We start from the raw sequence: 19,768 nt of genomic DNA on the forward strand, positions 1-19,768 counted from the left end.
ACCAAGCGTGAGATATCAAATTAATTGGGGTTGGGGAGAAAAAGGGAAGGCCGCGCTATGAATCTTTGAGATTCAAATCGGAAAGATGTTGGGCGCTGAGTCAGCCGCGCACCTCACCGGCAGCTCCTTCCGTAACCGTACGAGCTCTTTTCCTTATGTTAAAGGTACTAACTATAGGAATGGGAGATAGCTATTATAACTAGCTCTCAAGGTACTTGCACTTATCAGATCTAACCATCCCTTCTTCCTTTCTCTCTCTTTCCCCATCTGATCTCAACGAAAACACCGGGTACAATCTACTCCATTTCCGGCCCCGGCTCGGGAAACCTCAAGGATGTTGTTGTCCGTGTTGCCCTGGCTCTTCCCGTCGGCGCTCGCCGCTCAACCATCTGCACCCGATCCAATCCCCGTACCCCTACGTGACCTCGAGTTTGGCCAAATAAATTTCCTTCATACTACTGATACTCATGGCTGGCTGGCCGGTCATCTACAGGAGTAGGCCTCCAGAGCTCCGGTTGTAAGGCCTCAAAACTAACAGTGTATTTACTGCAGACCATCCTACTCCGCCGATTGGGGTGACTATATCTCTTTCGCTACGCATCTGCGGGAACAAGTAGAAGCACAGGGTCAAGATTTACTGGTCATAGATACAGGTGATCGGGTTGAGGGAAATGGTCTCTACGATTCATCCGAACCCAAGGGCATCTATCTCTCGGAGATCATCCGCCATCAACACATCGATGTGATAACTTCGGGAAATCATGAACTATACCAATACAACACATCCAATAATGAGCTATTGACGACTGTACCCAACTTCCGAGGTCACTACCTTTCATCCAATATCGATATCTATCACCCTACAACCCAGGAGTTGGTTCCACTCGCCCCACGATACAAGAAATTCACCACCAAGGTCCAAGGCATCCGCATCGTAGCATTTGGCTTCCTCTTTAACTTCAACGGAAACTATAATAATACAGTTGTGCAGCCCGTGGAAAACACCATCCGGGAAGACTGGTTCCAGGAAGCCATCCAGGATAAAGAAGTGGATCTCTTCCTAGTCGCCGGACATGTCCCGGCGCATTCACCGGAATACCGTGCGATCTTCAAGGCGATCCGCAAGGTCCACTGGGCCACCCCAATTCAGTTCTTTGCTGGTCACCAACACATCCGCGATTATGCGCAATATGATTCCAAAGCCATGGCCCTGGCCAGTGGCCGATTCATGGAGACCATCGGGTTCATGTCGATCGACGGTCTCTCCACCAGTAACCGACCAACTGTGGCTTCCACCCCCGTGTTCAAGCGACGGTACATAGATAACAACCTTTTCTCTTTCTACCACCATACTGGACTGGATGAAAGTTCATTCCCGACCAAGAAGGGTGTGGAAGTGTCCAAGATGATAACCGAGGCACGGAGCGCCCTTGATCTGGATCAAGTCTATGGCTGCGCCCCTCGCGATCTGTGGATGTCGCGCGTGCCTTACCCACACCCAGATAGCATCTATACTTGGCTGGAGACTGAAGTGCTGGCCACTTTATTGAAAGATGATTCTCGCCGTAGTGTTCCTGCCGTCGCCATTTTAAACACGGGTGGAATACGTTTCGATATCTTCAAGGGCCAATTTACCCGTGACAGCGCATCCATCATATCTCCCTTCATCAACGATTTTCGCTACGTGAAGGATGTTCCATATGAAAAAACCCAACTTATTATGGATGTACTCAACAAACAGACAAAGATATTGGAGATGTCAGAAGACGAGGACGCTCTATCTATGACCGAGTTAGCGTCCCCTGACCAACGAGACGTCGCAAAGCATGCTGCCTCCAATCAAGAGGATTGGGAGAGTCAGTTGCTTTCCATGACTGCCGGCTCTCACCAGATCCCTCTTGTGGCCAAGCGCGAGGATGTCAAGATCATCCCCGGATACACAACCAAGGACGATGCCGGTACAGATGGGGACGATACCATCCATTCACCCATCAGTGCCTACCAGGTACCCAACTGCATTCAGGCCCTTCTGCCCACCAACGAAACAAAAGTGCCTGAGACGGTGGACCTGGTCTACATTAACTTTGTTCAACCGTTCCTGGTGCTGGCTGCCAAGTACGCGGGTCTCGATATCGATTTCGTCAAAGATAGCGAGGTGTACATGCCCAACACTACCATGTCAGATCTGATTCGAGACTACGTGGAGACGAATTGGAAGTGCGAGTAATACAGCCATCTCCGAGCTTTCATATCGATTTGCATCAAAGCTTGCCACGAATGCTTCATCGGGGGGTTTTTTCGTCATATAAACTTTGTAAATGTATCAATACATGGAAGATTTGGTATATCATCAAGATTGGCTGCCAATGGGCCACTATCTCTCTTTGATCAATGAACTATGTAGATATACTCTCAAATATGATACATGCCTTGATAGACCAGTAGCTCCTTCACTCATCGCCTCCAGTGTAGGTAAGCACACCCTTTCCACTGCGGTACCCACCCAAAGTGCCTTGCACGCTCTCTGCCAGCTCGGGGCCCTCGGATTGCCAGGTCCACTTGACGTCGTCCACGGGAATGTCTTTGAATTTACCCGCACGAGTCAGCTGCAGCACATCCTTGATAGTATTCTCCTTCAGCATCGGGTTCTTATCGCCCCACCTGCTGACCCAGAAGCCATCAAAGACAAGGTTCTTGAAGATCAACAACCCAGAGGGCAGTGCTACAGGTTGCTTTGACATAGCACCGTATGTGACCATGTGCGAATCCGGTGCCAGGGTCTTTGCGAGTGCCGTAGCGTTCTTTCCACCAACGCAGTTTAGTGCAAGGCGGATCGGCTCTCGTCCTCCACGGGTGGCCTCCTTGATCATATCCCGGAAGGGACCGGTTAACATCTCTTCCTCAGTCACAACGACTGTGGCACCGAGGTCCTTGAGCTCTTGCTTAAGCGCCTCCGTCTCCTCGGGTGTCTTTCGTTGACGAACAACGTTGATCGTCTTAATACCCCACTCACGGCCGAGTTGAATCGCAGCGCGTCCAACGCCACTATTAGCACCATTCTGGATCAACCATTCCTCGCCCGCTCGCATCCAATCCCACTCGCAGAAATCCCGGATCATTCGATACGCTGTCACCGGGTTGACACTGACGGTACCAACCTGCAGCGGCGTCAACCCATCCTTGTTCTCAATGCGGATAAGCTGCGACTCATCCATCTGAGCGTGTGTGCGCCAAGTACCCTGACCAGTCTTCTTCATAACGACCCAATCACCCTGGGACAGATTCTTGACACCCGCGCCGGTTGTAATCACCTCGAAGGCACCCTCGTTACCGCCGACGGCAGCCGGCTCGCTTGTGCCGAGAGTCGAGACAAACGGGGGTTTACTAGGGTATACACCTTGGATCTGGTTGACATCGGCCGGGTTCATGGGAGCGGTAAGGAGGCGAAGATTCACTTGGGTGCCATGCGGGGCGGAGATGGAATGCTTATGTAGACTGTCAGAACAACACGTTAGCGATCTCTAATCACTGCAAGGAAATTGTAGCAGAGAAATCGAACCTACCTGAGGACATCTTTGGGCTCGCCATATTTGGAGTAGACCAGCGCCTTGGATTGTGTGTAGCCATACACGGAGATAGACCTGCGGCCCTGCACGGGGAGAGTGGAGCTAGCGCATGGAGCTCTGCCCCCCAGGCTTGCAGCTCTAGATAGGCCGGATTGCCGGGTGCCTTGGGCGGCAGTTCGGAAAAAACTACGCGACAACATTGCGGATATGTTGGGGTGTAGATGGAGTGCAGAAGTATGGAAAAAGTTGTAGGAAGGGGAATTACGGCAAGGTGGAGATGACGTCTTGTTTCGGTGATTTCACTCGGCCCGAAGGAGCTCATATACTCCACGGTTGATTTCGGACAAGGTCAAACCTGTCTGGCTACTCATCGGATGGTCCTCCAAACAAGGAACTGTTTTTTACTGCTCGATAGTCCTTCTACTCTTCAATTTAATCATGCTGAGAATCCATCTTTATCGGCCTCATAGCATTCCCCGGTTATATGCTACTCCGCTTTGCATGCTAGTCCCGGGACTATATTCAATACGTAACCTTGAGATAGCCAAGTGTATACACTCTACATGTGTCAGTCTAATTGAAACATCATGGGAATACGCTACTCTGATCTAGTATAAATCTCTCCGTTCAAATGTCGATGGCACTCGTTGGCACCGGTGGTCCTATGGCATATACGATATTGTAGTAGCATTCACAAGAGCATAAGCCACTGATTAAGGCGATGAAAGAGCCTGATGATCATTTGCTGACTGGAGTCATATATACTTCAGGTTCCACGGTTAGCTTCTTTGTATAGAAGATGCATTAGATGCTAGCTATACTTCCCGATAATAAACGATAGGCGATAAGCGATAAGCACACTGATCTTCTCCCCAATTTGCATGTCCATCCGCTCTCGATCATACCTGCTTCTTCTGACTCGATGTCCCTTCTACGCGAGGCAGAGAAGTGCATAGCTAATCAACATACCCATGGCCTCAATGCCTTCATAACTCCATTACCCCGCGCGGGCCAGTGGTTGGATCGCGTGAGGGAGGCGGACCGTCGCCGGGAACAAGGTAGGTAAATGCATACAAAGCTGATCTGAAAATGGTATAGCTCACTCTTGCTACTACCATAGGAAAACAAACGTCTACCCTCGATGGCCGTCTGGTGGCAATCAAAGACAATATCTGCACGCGCGAACTTCCGACCACCTGCGCTTCTAGCATCCTGGACAAATTCGCTAGTCCATTCAACGCGACTGTTGTTGATCAATTGGAGGATGCTGGGGCCATTGTAGCTGGCAAGACAAACCTGGACGAGTTCGGAATGGGGTCACACTCGACAAACTCGCGGTTTGGCCTGGTCAAGAACTCGCGACGCGACAAGGATGGCCAAGATCTTTCCGCTGGTGGGAGTTCAGGTGGCAGTGCGGTGGCGGTTGCAGCCGATCAATGCTATGTGTATGCGCTTGGACATCCCTTGATCATAGTTTTATATGCTGACTGAAGATCCGGTTACAGTGCGCTTGGAACGGACACCGGAGGCTCCGTCAGACTTCCAGCGGCGTACACAGGAACTGTTGGTTTCAAACCATCGTATGGTTTGATATCACGGTGGGGTGTCATTGCCTATGCGAATTCCTTGGACACCGTTGGAGTTTTGGGGAGAACTACTTCTAGTGTTCGAGATATATTCTGTGGGTGTAGCCTCCCCGGTCCAATGATTATATCAAGCTGATGCGCTAGTAGCCATTCTCAACCATCATGATGAACGCGACCCGACCAGCATTTCTGCTCGCTCAAGATCGCGCATCAATTCACACCTTCAAACTTCACGGCTCGCATCTCGATTGACTTCAACTCCCCTCCGGATCGGTGTGCCATTGGAATACAACATTTCCGAACTAGCACCGTCAGTACGGCAAGCCTGGCTAATGTCCCTGGCCCATTTACAAGAGCAAGGTCATACCATTAAGCCCGTATCATTACCCACTACAAAGCATGCTCTATCGGCATATTACGTCCTTGCCCCGGCCGAGGCGTCGTCGAATCTGGCAAAATATGATGGCGTGCGATACGGCACTCGTCATGATGGACCAGATAATGACGGAATTTCCGAAAGCTATCTTTACTCGAATACGCGGGGCCATGGCTTCGGGTCAGAGGTACAGCGTCGCATTCTTCTGGGGACCTTCAGCTTGAGCGCTGATGCCATGGACAATTACTTCATCCAGGCACAACGAGTACGTCGACTGGTCCAGCAAGACTTTGATGCTGTATTCCATGCTAGCAATCCTCTTGCTACCAATGATCTGGATGCAGGCCGTCCTGGATTGGGTGATAACGTGGATGTCCTCGTGTGTCCTACAGCACCATCCCCTCCACCCCGGCTATCTGACATAACAGGTAACTCTGCGGGCTCCTCCCCCTTGCACGCCTATGTCAATGATGTTTTTACCGTTCCCGCAAGCTTAGCGGGTCTGCCTGCCATCTCCGTGCCAGTCACTGTGACTGGATCTAACCAGGACTCTGGTACGGATGGTATGACCGGTATCCAAGTGATAGGCCAGTATGGAGATGATGAGCTGGTGATGCAAGTTGGAGAAATACTCGAAGGTCGCCAATTTGTGGGCTCGCCATAGCTGAGGCCTGAATTTATGTATTATAAAGAGTAAATGGAGGGGATATCCCCGGGGGTCTGCCAGGACAGCAAGGCCAATCACAGAAGAAAGGGCCTCAAACGGTTATCAGAAAAGTGTACGATGACCTTGATCATCATGTAATATCATTGAATCTTGGTATCAATAGCATTTGATCTAAAAGTCAAAAACGCCTTGCCGTGTTGCTGCGGATGTAGCTCGGTCAGTATGTGTCGAGTGATCTGCAAGCATATTATAATTCAAATTGCGCCACCCCATCATTTATGTCTCGGTCATATCCATGTCCTCATCAGCTAAGCGTACGGGGATTTCCACAGCGATTCTAGGTGTCCCAGCCGTCCCAACTGTTCCAGCAGTCCCAACGCTCATCGTATCCTCCCCAGGAGAGTTCACAGCATCATCCCCATTGGCAGCCAGCATCGCGTGGTGACCATTGATAACTGAATCAGATGCCCCAGCACCAGTAGCCGATCCAGGGGTGGCAACGGAGACTTCCGGGTCAAGCGCAGCTCCGACACCACCTTTCAGTACTTCCGAGCCTCTGATGGCACCAGAAGCGGTATCCATCTCCCCATTATTGTCGCCAATAATGTCGCCGTCGACACCACCCCAGGTGAACATGGCTTCAACCTCGTCCACGATATCGGCGACTACATCTTCCACAATTTGCTCATTGAAACGGTCGCCAATGGCCCGGATAGGCTCTCCAGTCTCAGTGTGCTCCGGTGGACCAATCCACCATGGACCCTCAAACCGACATTCAACGGCACCGCCGCCATAGCAACTGACCGCTGGGTAATAACCGATCATGCCATCGTCGGCGTTCTCACGCTCGCCAATCCCAAGGTTGTTTGTACTAGCAAGGCGACTTGCCGGGGGAAGAAAGGCGAACAATTCTTTAAATGGGGAGCCCATCTTCACACCGTTTTTGAAAATAGTGATGCTGGACCCGGGTAATGTGCGTAGCGATGCGTCTTCGCTGTTGAAGGGTGACGGGATTCCATAAGCTGGCGGTTCCTTCAGGTTGAAGGCGTAATCACGAAGGTGTTTTGTGGAGAAGACGTTGGACTGCTGCCAACAGAAATCTGATTTCCAGTGGAAAGGAATGCGATCTCGAATGATATTGGTAGCGGTGGGCTTTCGTGCAGCGCCCGAGCCATCGCCATCCACGGCAGGATTATAGGTACCTTCGACGACCTTTTTGTGTAGGGATAGTGGAGGGAGGCTAATAAGCATGCCAATGACATCGCCTTCGTTGATAGCTTCACCCTTTGGAAAGAAAGATTCGCAGCGCATGCGATTGACGACTTCACCGTTCACATCACGAATGCCGTAACCATAGCAATCCACCCCAACATTGGCATCGGGGTCGGCGTCACGCCGTGCAAACCCGAGTCGAACGTGACCACGAGACCCAGAATCAGGGGAACCGTTCACCACTCCGCTGATAACACGAGCCTCATAGTATAAAGAGCCTTCTCGAGCACACACATTCGCACGCGCTGTGTGCCATGCATCAGTTGTGGTCACTGCCCTGGCATCTTGTGAGAAGAAGATCGCAGCAGGCGAGTCCTCGAAGCTGAAACGGGCGTGGTACGGTCGAAGGTCAGTCTGGCGATATTTTATGTGAGGAAATCCCGAGTCGGCAATAGCATAACTATAGCGGAACCCATTCTTATTGGTGAGTTTATCTGCTACTTCATAGAAATCCCAGCTCTTGCCAATAACGTCCGACGTCTTTGTGGTCACCTGGTTGTATTGGCGTGGCAATGGCGGGTAATGGTCTGAAGAACGAGGTTCAGCAAGAAGCAGTGGACGGAGAATTTGTAGGTCTGCGCTTGGGCGAGCCACGCTTGCTGCCGTGGAGCGTTTCTTAGGTGGGGGTGCGCCTTCGATATCTAGACCCTTCGCTTCACGCTTCTTGCGGCTGTCACGCTTGTTTCGTTTTGCGCGCGCACTGTCTCCCTGAACAGATGCGTTACTAGCTGGTGCAGGGGATGATCGTGGATTTAATTCGGAGAATGCGCCATTGAGAAGAGGGCCACTGCCAGGAGGTATGATAGGAGAGTTGATGTTGGAGGAGGGGGCAGATGACCCGGGAGCTTGACCGGATGCCATGGTAGATCCGGATCTAGAAGTATAAAGGACGCGAGTTGGTCTTTATGTGGTCGTTGTGGCAAGAGGTTATTCAGGGTAGCTTGACCGAGCGAGAACAAGGAGCTTCGAGAAGGCAATAAGCTTATCGGCAAACGAGTATAGCAATGCTGAATGACTCAAGGGCCCTCAGAGAGTGTTTCAGCGTGACGATTGAGCTATGAGGAACCAAGAAGGGGAGGGCGTTGTGCCACAAACCCCCCGTTTGATGTTGAGTGTAGTATTCTGTTGCAGCCCGGGAGGCACGCCACATGAGTAAAAGTAGCCAAAATTGAAGCTTCTAATTCTGAGAGAGGCTTGCAAGGAAGTTCCTCAATCCAAACCGAATTGGTTCAAGGCTGTAAAAGCAAAGTAGTGAAAGAGATTCGGTCTTCCTAGGAAAGGTAACGCGCAGATCCGATGGAGAAACGACGCAACGCGCGGCAGAAAAGTGTCTGACAGCCGCAGGGCGGTGAGGTACACATATCAGGCGGTGAGTCAGATAGGACTCCGCCCAGCAGAAAAAAAAATAACTGATTAGGTCACATGATTCAAAATTTAACCCACACTTTTACTACATTCCGGTTCACCAACTCAGCAGGACACCTGGTTTCCTTTTTGGCTTTAAATTAAGAAAATCGCCAGACAGAATTATCATGCCCAAGGCAAGCAGTTCCCGTGCCGCCGCGGCCCGCCGGCATAATCCTCTAGCAGACGATATCTCGTCCGCGGGGCACTTGCGGACTCAGACCAGCAAGAAGGGCAAGCGCCAATCCCAAGATGAGGAGAACGGAGAAAATGGGCAACGCTTCATCGATGCCAAGATGTCCCGGAAGATTTTGCAGATCGGACAGGAATTGGCCGACGAGGATGCCGCGGAACAGAAACTCGCTATGGGCGCTGTGGAGCCGAAATCCAATGCCGCATTCGAATTCGATACTCGTTTTGAGGAGGAAGCATTGTCGGATGATGAGAACTTCCAAAACGACGAATGGGTCGATGATGATGTCGAGGAAGCGGTAAGAGCTTCGACAGGATGCTCATTAAGCTTCGATGGCAGGTTGCTAATACAACAAGCAGGAGGTCAACCCGAACGATCTTGAAATGTTCAACAACTTCATGCCCGGTCACGAAGACGATCCTATTTTCAACCCCCGTGAGCAAGGTTCATCGGGCCAAACAACGAACCTTGCCGATTTGATCTTGGAGAAGATTGCCGAACATGAAGCCAAGATGGCAGGAGAGAGTGTTGGTGGACCGCATATCCAGGGTGGTGGAGCTCCCGAGGATGCCGTCCAGATCCCGGCGAAGGCTATCGAGGTCTTTGAGAAGTAGGTTATTGTTCTAAAGTCCCAGTATGTACGAACTAACCAAGTTGCTAGGGTTGGTATGATCCTCTCTCGCTACAAATCAGGCCCTCTTCCCAAGCCGTTCAAGATCCTCCCCTCGGTGCCAAACTGGCAAACCCTACTTGATATCACCCAGCCCGAGAGGTGGACCGCCAATGCTGTCTATGCAGGCACCCGCATCTTCATCTCATCCAAGCCCCACATCGCGCAGGAGTTTATCAACACTGTGCTGCTAGACCGTGTCCGTGAAGAAATCCACGAGACTAAGAAACTTAATGTCCACACCTACAACGCGATGCGCAAGGCCCTCTACAAGCCTGCGTGCTTTTTCAAGGGCTTACTCTTCCCACTTGTTGCCAGTGGTACATGCACCTTACGTGAGGCCCACATTGTCTCTTCGGTGATTACCCGTGTGTCTATCCCTGTGCTGCATTCTGCCGCCGCTCTCCTCCGTATGTGTGATCTGGCAGCCGAACAATCCCTCCGGTCTCTGGAAAGTACTGGCTCTGTGAACACCTTCATCCGGGTCTTCTTGGAAAAGAAATACGCTCTACCCTACAAGGTCATTGATGCCCTAGTCTTCCACTTCATGCGTTTCCGTGCGGCCGACGGTTCTGAGGATGCTTTGATGGGTGACGGTAGCTCCAAAGGCTACAGGCTTCCTGTGCTGTGGCATCAGTCATTGTTGGTCTTTGCCCAGCGGTACCGCAATGATATCACTGAGGATCAGCGCGAGGCTCTTTTGGATCTCTTGTTGGTTCGTGGCCACAAAGACATTGGTCCTGAAGTCCGACGAGAACTGCTAGCTGGTCGTGGTCGTGGAGTGGTTGTTCCGGACGCTGAGAGGCAAAACGCCATCGACGCCGGTGATGACACGATGGACATGGGCATGTAAAGTGTCCATCTGATATAGCTCTTTTTTCTTTTATGTCTTTTGTCACCCTCCTCCCCCTGCATATACCACCGACGAACCTGGTCATGAGCACGTACTTGATGGGATGGCGTTTTATGTCTGATTTTCTTTGTGGGATTGCATATATTCCCCTGGTCTCTTTTGGATAAGTCTATAGATGATATCTGTAGAATCAAAAAGTATCTTACCTTTCCATTTCAAATGTCCTAAATTTATCGCCTATACTCCTATGGTCGTGCAAACTTGCGCGCATTAATAACTTGTGAACTCGAGTCGACCCCTTAAAACCCAAGATCGTATTTCTATGAAAACGGAATTGAAGACTTCTTATCACTTCGTCTCATAAGTCACCTCATCTTCTCAGGTCGATCTCTTCTTCCTACACGGGCCTTCGTCGAACAATCTCCATCCCCAACTTGAAGGTAAGATGATGCCCATGGGGGTCTATCATATGTTCTCATGATTCCCATGAATATCTGCACTTACACCACTGTCTGAACTCTGAATCCAAGTCATTGACACCAGTGCGCGATATTGACAAACTGACATAACAATCCTCTAGGCGTAACAACCTTCAACAATTCAAGATGCCTCCCAAGGCAATTGATTATGCCAAGGGCCTGACGCCCAATCAACTGAAATTCCTACTCCTAGGTATTCTCTGCATGGAGACCCCGCTCAAGGTAAGGTTGACTTGGGCTGCCAACTTTAATGCTACTTGAAAGCGCAAATGAATTGAATTTTGGTACCATAGGTTGATTTTGAGAAGCTCGCCGCTATGACCGGATACCAGGCCAACAGCGCACGTTCTTCCTTCAACAGCGCCCTCCGCAAGATCAAGGAGACCCACGAAGCTGGCGCACTCGATGCTTCGGCTGATCCTGCCGCTAATGCCGCCGCAGACGACAATGAGGGATCCGCCGCGCCGCCCAGTGCCGGCAAGAAGGCCAAGCCCGGTGCTAAGGCTACCAGTGGCAACAAGCGCAAGCGACAGAAGAAAGTCGATGCTGAGGAGGGTTCAGGTGTGGAAGTGTTGGAGCCTGCGCCTGACTCTGAGTAGGCACAGTGCACTCCAATAGCGTTTCCAGGATAGCATGAAGCTATCGATTTCTTAAGACTGGATCTTGGGCGTTCAGACGCTCTTTAAGTACTAAGAGACTAATCTCGGTGGCCTTTTTTTCACCTTTGCCAATTGAGCGAAGGTTCAGTATTTCGCGGTCTTAATCTATTTTCTCGCCTTTGAGCGAAGGTCATGTTGTCTTCACAAATCGTAGAGGGTCAGTCTTGTAGGTAGATCAAGGTCCGTACATGTTGGTCGGATGTGGTCAACGTGAATGAGTGGCATGACCCAGGTCACCTTCTGTCGTAGAGCGAAGGTTCAGTATTTCGGGTCATAATCAATCTTCCGCCTTTGAGCGCAGGTTGTTTTTTGTCTTCACAGTCATAGTGTCGGGGTGTCAGTTAATGAATGTGGTCAGGGTGGGACAATCTGCAATGTTTCCTGCATGAGAACAATCAGTGCCATTAGGGCACGTTTGGGATCACAGATCCGTTCAGTCACCTTCAGTCCTCCATCTCAGAGGATTCACATGCTCGGATATGTATAATCAGTGTTTCACGCTAGTTGGGCCTTTATTTTAGGGTCGTTCGAGAACATGTCAGGGGAATTAGCGGGTCCAGGAGTATGTACTGTAGAACGTACTGTAGAACGTACTTAAGTGCGCACGCAATATACTTGAAGTATGCGGAGTCGGGCTCACGGACTCCGCCGGAGAGTTTCCCTGCAATTAATCCGTTATCAACCCCACCACGTACATGCGTACATGCTGTAACTCAGGGGCTGAAGACTTCAATGCATTAGCTGAATTGTGGGGTGGATCGACTGTGGCCAAGTCGATCAAGCTGATCATTGAAGAAGCACTGATTTATTGACAGATCAATTGAGACCTATTATAGGACGGTGGTACATATATTGTCTCTAGATGTGTCATTAGGTTACAGATCATACTGTAGTTAAGCCCCTCGTGCCTCTTCTATTGCGTTCGACAATCTTCTTGACCCCGCCCCAATCTACTTGCCGAGTTCCCCCTTTTCACTGCATTCCAAGGTCTCAGGGGCTTGCGGGGCCGGAATTGCTGAGAACTGATGTGGAACGGAGAATTACAGTGGGAACTCCGAACCGGCCCTCATTCCGTCTCATTCATGCAGGTCTGGACGCACTGCGCCCGGATCCACTCACTTCCAAAGACACGAATGATATGACGATATTCGCCGCACGTCGCAGCAGTCTCAGTGAGTGACAGCCTCGATGTACACTGGATGGGTCGTGTTACCAGCCTTTTCAGCCCCGAAATGCCTATGCGTTGGCACCTACATATATGTCGTATAATTAGAATCCTCAAGGGAGGCCTTATTGCAAGGCCTCTGGGGGCCTGGTAATTTACCCCAAGGGTTAGGTAAAGAGGAGATCAGGGAGCTGGAGCCAAGGAGCCTGGAGCCTGTGGGTTGAGCACTTTAACTGTGAATCGACTATTCATAGAAACCTTGGAAGTGGACTTTGGAACACAATGAAACAAGTGGAATCCAGGGGCGCAGGGGTGACTTTGGTGCTCTTATTGGTGGACCCATTGTAATTCATGTAATTTTCAGTATTCTATGTATCAGATGAGTCACGGGCTGACGACGCCATGAGGGAGGTACTTGACGTATCATAGTGTTTACTACGTGGAGTCAGGTACCACCCTGTGTTTCCCCCCTTAAGGTCCCCCTTTGTCCCACGGTAATTCCGGTATTCAGGGATGGCCACGCTGGCCTCTACTTAAACGTCCTCATCCGCCCACTTGATTGCCACTTTTTCAAAGACACCTGGCCTCTTGACTCTTCGCTGAGTCATTCCTTCCGCTTTCTGCTTCGGTGCCCGTGATGACAACGTGGCCTTGAGTGTGTAAACCCATATGACCCTGACAGGGTCCTTACCCACTCTCGATCCCATACATCACACGGCACCATATCCTATGATCTACGAGATGTCCGACACCATCAATCCGCTGGACCTGCCAGCATCTCCGTCATCGGAGATGTTGACCGTCTCCCCTGCAGACACCTCCTTAGACACTCCTGAACCGGAGGATCTTTTGGAGGATGGAGAGAAGAAGCCGACGAAGAAGAGAAAGTCCTGGGGCCAGGAACTTCCAGTCCCAAAGACCAACCTCCCACCACGGTATGTATCCATCTTGAAACACAAGTGGAGATAGTTCTGGTGGCTAATATATTCCTGCAGAAAACGTGCCAAGACAGACGATGAGAAGGAACAAAGACGCATCGAACGGGTTCTCCGGAATCGCGCCGCCGCACAAACGTCGCGCGAGCGCAAGAGACTCGAGATGGAGAAGTTGGAGACCGAGAAGATCAACATGGAACAACAAAACCAGTTCCTACTCCAACGGTTAACACAGATGGAGGCAGAGAACAATCGCTTGTCTCAACAAGTGGCCCAGTTGTCTGCCGAAGTCCGTGGCTCTCGCAGCACCACCCCGAAGGCTGGCTCCCCAGTCCTCGAATCCCCCACCCTCACCCCCACCTTGTTTAAGCAAGAAAGGGAAGAGCTCACCATGGAGCGCATCCCTTTCCCCACCCCCTCCACCGAATACTCCCCCACCCTCAAGCCCTCCACTCTGGCTGAGGCCTCCGACGCGACACAACATCCTGCAGCGGTGTTGTGTGACCTGCAGTGTCCGTCGCTGGCCTCGAAGGAGCTGGAAGTGCGCTCCCTCTCTTCGACCTCAATGTCGAGCCTTCAGCTGCAAATGACGCTGCAGCTCCTCTTTCTGACGATGACTTCCGTCGCCTATTCCACGGTGACTCACCCTCTGAGTCAAATCCTTCATTCCCTGAAGACGGGTTTGCCTTTGGCGTTCTCGACGGAGGAGATCTTTCAGCATTTCCCTTTGATTCTTTGGTTGATTTCGACCCCGAGTCTGTCGCCCTCGAAGGCGTCGACCCGACCGGTTTTTCGGATGAAGCTTCTCACCCGACTCCTAGCTTGCAGCCCAGCCTTGGCGCGTCCACTTCGCGATGCGACGGGCAGAGCATTGCAGCTAGCGGTTAGTGAGCAGTTTTCCCCGCAAACCGGGTCGGCCGACGCCCCGGAGGGCCGACCGCGGTGGGAGTCGTTGTTGACCATGGTCTGGGCAATCGATCGTCTCAACCAGTCGCAACTACCCCGGCGGACTATTATGAAATCCGGCCGGCGACGCAGTTATGGAAAGAGAATCAATCAACGGAGTACACGGAGTTCTTGGAGTTCAAACATGGGGACATTACCTCTACTGGGCAAGGAACTATGAGGGTAGGGGTCTGATTTATGATTATTATATGTATACTAGTTGTCTTTTCACACGAGACCAACAGAACCCCAAGCCTCAAATTGACTGGCTCTTTATGATCATTTCACAGTTCACACTGTAATCGTAAACATCAAACCTATTGGGTCATCCGTAAACACATAATTCAGAAGTCCGGTTGCACGGCATATTATTATCGCTGCCTAAGAATAGTCAACCATCGAAACCACTAGACCGGAGACATGGTAAAAATGTGCTGCTTAACCTGATCGAGTCTGGTTGATGCGAAAATAGAGCGACGCTAACAGCCACTGAATGCGGTCAGTGACGTTTGCCACGCGCCAATCTCCTCCCCTCTCCAACTCCCCCCCCAGATCTCCGGTCATAAGACGCCTCATCTTTGTCCTCTCTCCTCATAAACGTCTACATTCTACAATCTTTAATCTCTATACAGCCACCATGGTTCGCAAGGACCCAATCTTCGAAGCCCGCACAAATGTCAAGGTGAGTTCCCCCCCCGCACTCCGCTCTGCATATCAACAGCCCCTCAAACCCGACAAAAACAGTCACTAATCACTTTCATGTCCAGCTCCACTCCAACCGTCTCAAGAAAGAGGCCATGCGCGCCGAAGCAACTTACAAATCCGAAAAAGCCAAAGCCGACAAAGCAATGAAGAACCGCGAATTCCAAATCGCCCGCATCCACGCCGGGTCCGCCGTCCGCGAAAAACGCCGCCAAGTCACCCTGAAATCCGAAGCTGCCCGAGCCGACGTGATCATCAACGAACTCAAGGCCGCACAGAGCACCCGCGACACGTCACGGACACTCGCGATGGCCTCACGGGGTCTGGACGCGGCGTCGAAGAGCGTGAACCTGGAGCACCTGGTGGCGCATGCAAATAATTTCCTCGCTCGGTCGGAGGACTTTAAGATTGCGAGCAGTGCGATTGAGGATGTGGCGCAGGGAGTGTCGATGCAAGAGTATGGAGCTGAAGGAGAGTCGGAGGTGGATCGGATGATGGAGCAATTGGCGGATGATGCGGGCGTTGATATGCGTCGGGCGTTGGATGCCGATCGCGCTCCGGAGGCGGAGGTGAAGGAACAGCAACAGCAGCAGCCTGCTGAGGTCGAGGATGGGTTGGAATCGAGACTGCGGGCTTTACGGGCTTTGACTTAGTTCATGGACTATATATCCATGTGCCCTGCACCATCCTCTTCCACTATCCTCTGTGCTTGAAGACCTTTATGTTGTGCTCATTCTTAGTCTGCGTGCATCGAATCCTTAAGGATCGGGATAGAAGTTTTCTTCTGCGCTTGTCATGGCGCCCTTACGAAGTTATGCCTTTCAAATGTTTGGAGAATACGGGGTTTCTTCTGTTTGTACATCGGTTTTGCTGCAGGAGTTTGTATAAAGTTTGATGTTTTTCTTCAATCCTTAGTCAATGCTACCTAAGCATGCTAATCCTAGAGGCAATGCCAAGCTCGGCCAACCCCCGAGAACTGATTGGTGCAGCCGTCGCTTATATTAGCCTCTTTTCTCGTCTGTTCTCGGAGCCTCGTCGAATGCCAAGAGATTTAGAGTCTCAGGGTCTTGGTCCTGGCCCTTCAGGGTCCTCAGTTTCCTCGATTTTATGGTCCTATTGAGAAAGAAAGAAGATCACTTGAGGTCTGCGAACTATCCTATTTTTAAATAATTCCTATCTATTGTTTTTAAGCGAGTTCAATCGACCTAGAACGGGACTCAGGACCGAGACTAATGAGACTAACGAGCCAAACTAAAAACTAAACGAGACTAACATCAGACCCTGATTTCCACTCAGACCAAACCCCCTGCTCGGAACCAATCGCATCTTCTCTCCAAAGCCCTGGGGCTTGTTTAGCTCGGAGGCGAAATTTCTCTAATCCCAAACTAGAATAACGTAGACTGCGGCTTTGTTCGCCCCCAAATATAGGGTCTTTGCCGCATACCCTGTGGGCTCCTCATAAAGCCGTGGGCGCCTGCAGGGTCTCGGGCTTTTCTTTTTTCCTCCGGGGAAGTTTTGATCTATAATTCCAGGCCCATTGCACAATGGCGCCTTCACGCTCGTTTTCGTATATTCTGTCGCTCGTTTTGACATTCAACTTCTTTTCATTCGTTCTTGCCGCCCCATGGATCGTCACCGAGGCCTACGAACAGGTCCGTGTGACCGAGTACCCGTATGATGACTACTATGAGACCGAGTCTCCGACAGTTACGACCTCGATTGAAGAGATCAAACTGACGGCGACCCCCGTCCCGGAGGCAATCTCTACCATCACCTCCGTTGACTCCTACTCGTCCGTTACCGTGATTGAGAAACTGTACCCTACCAGTGTGGGCACACCATACGATTACTATGATGACTACTACTATAATACGGAGAGTGGCAACCATCTCACCGTCTACGTGGTGAACATCACCTACTCGGCCCCGACAGCATGCTCAACCCAATGGACTACCACAACCGCAGTGACCGTAAACCCTCCCTATGCCGTCGAGGATCTCCTCCCCAAAACCGCCATGTCAACCTCGCTATATGTGGATAACTCGGAGCCCTTCAGCCCAACTACCTACACCTACGACTATATCTTTGTCGAACCCACTCAGATTCCATCCTCGTCACTGAGCTACCTGAGCTTGGAATATGCCCCGACCACCCTGTACGACGACAGTTGCTATTATGAAAGCTCAAGCTCAAGCTCAAGTTCAGGCTCAGGCTCAGGCTCGGACTCGAGCAGTTACTGTGAATACTGCTACTACAATGACTACGACGACTATGAGGGAAGTTGGTTCTTCGACTCATACTGGATGGGCATCTCCCCCTTCGCCCTGACCATGATCCTCCTTTTCGGCTGGATCGGTATCTTCCTTATCGCCGGCTTCATCGAAGCCTGGGTCCGTTTCCGCCGCCTCATGCTCGGCTGGCAGACACGTCGCGGTCTCCCTCTCTGCTGGGCCTTTACCGTGATGCCCTTCACATTCCTCCTGATCATAGCCTTCCGGAAAGGCTTCCGAGCTCGTAGCGAGACCGAAGCCGTCGCGCTCCGGGAGCAATGGGACGGATTGGGTTTCTGGAAAAAGCTCAAGCTCTTCTTCGTTTGGGGTTTCCGCTACAAGTACCCGCCTATTCTGGGCGAGGCACCGCCCCGTGTGAAGCCTAGTAAACAGCCTGGTCTGCAACCGGGTAGCAAGCAGCCTCGAGAGTCCCTTTTGAACCCGGCTCAGCCTATGGCATCGGGTGCTATCCCGGAAGCTTCTCGGGGTGTGGCTGCCGAGGGAGCTGCGGATCCGGAGATGGGTGAGGTTGAGAACAGCTCTCACCGGACTTCGGGTCAGGGTGATCACCCTGTTGGTGCGGCTTCGGGTGCTTTGGATGGACATCACGATGGGCAAGTTGGTCGGACTCAGTAGAAGCGTGGTTAATGTATAGATGGAGATATCTTATTAATGTGTTGGGAAAAAGCGAAGTGTCGGACTCGTGTGGAGAGTCGATCAGTGGTATATGGCCATGTTGATTTGTTTATGATTTGGAAATACCTCTCAGCCAGCTTTCATATAATTAATAACCTTTGCCTTGTGAAGTATGTGGATATCGAGAATCACCCCATTGTATTCCTTGAACACTGACATTCTCGGCTAAATTCTGTATCCCACGTCTTGATATACCCTCTCTCAAACAATCATAAAATTCTCTGGCCGCTGGCTGGCGCGGGACTCTAAAAATAAAAAATCGCAATCTACTCAGCCCCACCGAGCTACAGTAGGTTAGCGCTAAGTGATTGGCTGAGGCTGTGTGCAGGTCCGATGCATAATTGTTTCCATGTTTGCTTTTTCTATCTATCCTGATGTAGATAAGAGGTTATTCAGATGGTAATTAATACGCCTATGTACCAACCTCCAAAGTGGACGTGGTTTAGAAATAGGTACAACAATGCATTCATAGCAATTGAAAAAAGGATGCTTCTCAGATGGCATGAGAATCCAACCCTAAAACGGCCTTTCTTATTAACGTTCAACCACAAAAAAGTTTCCAACAAAAGCTTTGTTCTTCATAAATAGCTTCAATAGCCATACATAGAATGAAGGGGTGAAGAGATGACGGTGACAAGACCGCCTCTTTACCACGCTAGTAATCTACAAAAGTACGAGGAAATCGAAACTTGGAAAATGTTTCAAATGCCCAGGTAGACGTATGCACAATGGCATTATTAGGAGTCAGCCCTGGCCCTCGGTTGCAGTGGTAGCCTGGCTCGAAATTGTTTTAAATATGCTTTGTCCTTGAATTTGACTTTGATATTGGAAACCTAATCTTTAAAACCATGAATAATGTCTAATATGACGAGCAATTTCGGCTGGGTCGACGAACCCGACGGACGAGGAACATGGGCCATCCTCTCAACCTGCAGTTTGACTATTATTCTCTGCTGCTGGTCATCTGTTTATCCCAATATTCCTTCGAGATCGGACGGATCGTATAGACAAAAGTTAGGCAAGATTTATCTTTTCTGCATCGGCCTTCTTGGTCCGGAGTTCTTGCTAGTCATCGCTTTGGGACAGTGGTCATCTGCTCGGAAATCACTCAAGGTGTGTATATTTCCTAAGATTCCCTAGACTGCTTCTCTAATGAATAGGTTAGAAATTTCAGCATGCTGGCTATGAGAACTGGACTATTATCCATGCATTCTTCGCAGATATGGGGGGTTTCTCCTTGAGGGTCCTGGAAGCGAACCGTTCCCCATTGATGCTGAGCAGCTGTTTCAGTTGGTAGAAGCTGAATATGTCCCTTATCCCGATCTGGAGG

General features: G+C 50.7%; 9 protein-coding genes across 9 annotated transcripts; 7 read left to right on the plus strand and 2 right to left on the minus strand.

The window, feature by feature from the left end:
• Window positions 1-175: 175 nt before the first annotated feature.
• Window positions 176-2,227, plus strand: N7503_007538 (metallophosphoesterase family protein; the record flags this gene model as incomplete). The annotated part of the gene is made up of 2 exons (XM_057067085.1): window positions 176-495; window positions 553-2,227. The coding sequence occupies exons 1-2, from the start codon at window positions 335-337 to the stop codon at window positions 2,225-2,227; spliced, it is 1,836 nt and encodes a 611-aa protein (XP_056920766.1). The 5' UTR covers window positions 176-334.
• Window positions 2,228-2,450: 223 nt separating this feature from the next.
• N7503_007539 (enoyl-[acyl-carrier-protein] reductase) lies at window positions 2,451-3,766 on the minus strand (the record flags this gene model as incomplete). The annotated part of the gene is made up of 2 exons (XM_057067086.1): window positions 2,451-3,495; window positions 3,564-3,766. 2 exons carry the CDS (start codon window positions 3,764-3,766, stop codon window positions 2,451-2,453), a joined length of 1,248 nt encoding a protein of 415 aa, XP_056920767.1.
• A 722-nt stretch (window positions 3,767-4,488) lies between these two features.
• On the plus strand, window positions 4,489-6,192 carry N7503_007540 (glutamyl-tRNA(Gln) amidotransferase subunit HER2; the record flags this gene model as incomplete). Its single annotated transcript, XM_057067087.1, has 4 exons — window positions 4,489-4,624; window positions 4,687-5,011; window positions 5,072-5,247; window positions 5,300-6,192. The coding sequence occupies 4 exons, from the start codon at window positions 4,489-4,491 to the stop codon at window positions 6,190-6,192; spliced, it is 1,530 nt and encodes a 509-aa protein (XP_056920768.1).
• A 279-nt stretch (window positions 6,193-6,471) lies between these two features.
• On the minus strand, window positions 6,472-8,328 carry N7503_007541 (SPRY domain-containing protein; the record flags this gene model as incomplete). Its single annotated transcript, XM_057067088.1, has 1 exon — window positions 6,472-8,328. The coding sequence occupies one exon, from the start codon at window positions 8,326-8,328 to the stop codon at window positions 6,472-6,474; it is 1,857 nt and encodes a 618-aa protein (XP_056920769.1).
• Window positions 8,329-8,983: 655 nt separating this feature from the next.
• Window positions 8,984-10,587, plus strand: N7503_007542 (snoRNA-binding rRNA-processing protein ENP1; the record flags this gene model as incomplete). Its single annotated transcript, XM_057067089.1, has 3 exons — window positions 8,984-9,362; window positions 9,424-9,674; window positions 9,726-10,587. The coding sequence occupies exons 1-3, from the start codon at window positions 9,000-9,002 to the stop codon at window positions 10,585-10,587; spliced, it is 1,476 nt and encodes a 491-aa protein (XP_056920770.1). The 5' UTR covers window positions 8,984-8,999.
• A 605-nt stretch (window positions 10,588-11,192) lies between these two features.
• On the plus strand, window positions 11,193-11,665 carry N7503_007543 (uncharacterized protein; the record flags this gene model as incomplete). The annotated part of the gene is made up of 2 exons (XM_057067090.1): window positions 11,193-11,288; window positions 11,360-11,665. 2 exons carry the CDS (start codon window positions 11,193-11,195, stop codon window positions 11,663-11,665), a joined length of 402 nt encoding a protein of 133 aa, XP_056920771.1.
• A 1,954-nt stretch (window positions 11,666-13,619) lies between these two features.
• On the plus strand, window positions 13,620-14,951 carry hacA (transcription factor HAC1; the record flags this gene model as incomplete). Its single annotated transcript, XM_057067091.1, has 2 exons — window positions 13,620-13,825; window positions 13,886-14,951. The coding sequence occupies 2 exons, from the start codon at window positions 13,620-13,622 to the stop codon at window positions 14,949-14,951; spliced, it is 1,272 nt and encodes a 423-aa protein (XP_056920772.1).
• Window positions 14,952-15,407: 456 nt separating this feature from the next.
• On the plus strand, window positions 15,408-16,125 carry N7503_007545 (putative SNF7 family protein Fti1/Did2; the record flags this gene model as incomplete). The annotated part of the gene is made up of 2 exons (XM_057067092.1): window positions 15,408-15,452; window positions 15,538-16,125. 2 exons carry the CDS (start codon window positions 15,408-15,410, stop codon window positions 16,123-16,125), a joined length of 633 nt encoding a protein of 210 aa, XP_056920773.1.
• An 891-nt stretch (window positions 16,126-17,016) lies between these two features.
• Window positions 17,017-18,378, plus strand: N7503_007546 (uncharacterized protein; the record flags this gene model as incomplete). Its single annotated transcript, XM_057067093.1, has 1 exon — window positions 17,017-18,378. One exon carries the CDS (start codon window positions 17,017-17,019, stop codon window positions 18,376-18,378), a length of 1,362 nt encoding a protein of 453 aa, XP_056920774.1.
• Window positions 18,379-19,768: the final 1,390 nt, after the last annotated feature.

This window comes from Penicillium pulvis (genome assembly GCF_028828015.1).
Source record: "Penicillium pulvis strain IBT 33274 chromosome Unknown contig_5_segment0_segment0, whole genome shotgun sequence".
Taxonomy (NCBI): Eukaryota; Fungi; Ascomycota; class Eurotiomycetes; order Eurotiales; family Aspergillaceae; genus Penicillium; species Penicillium pulvis.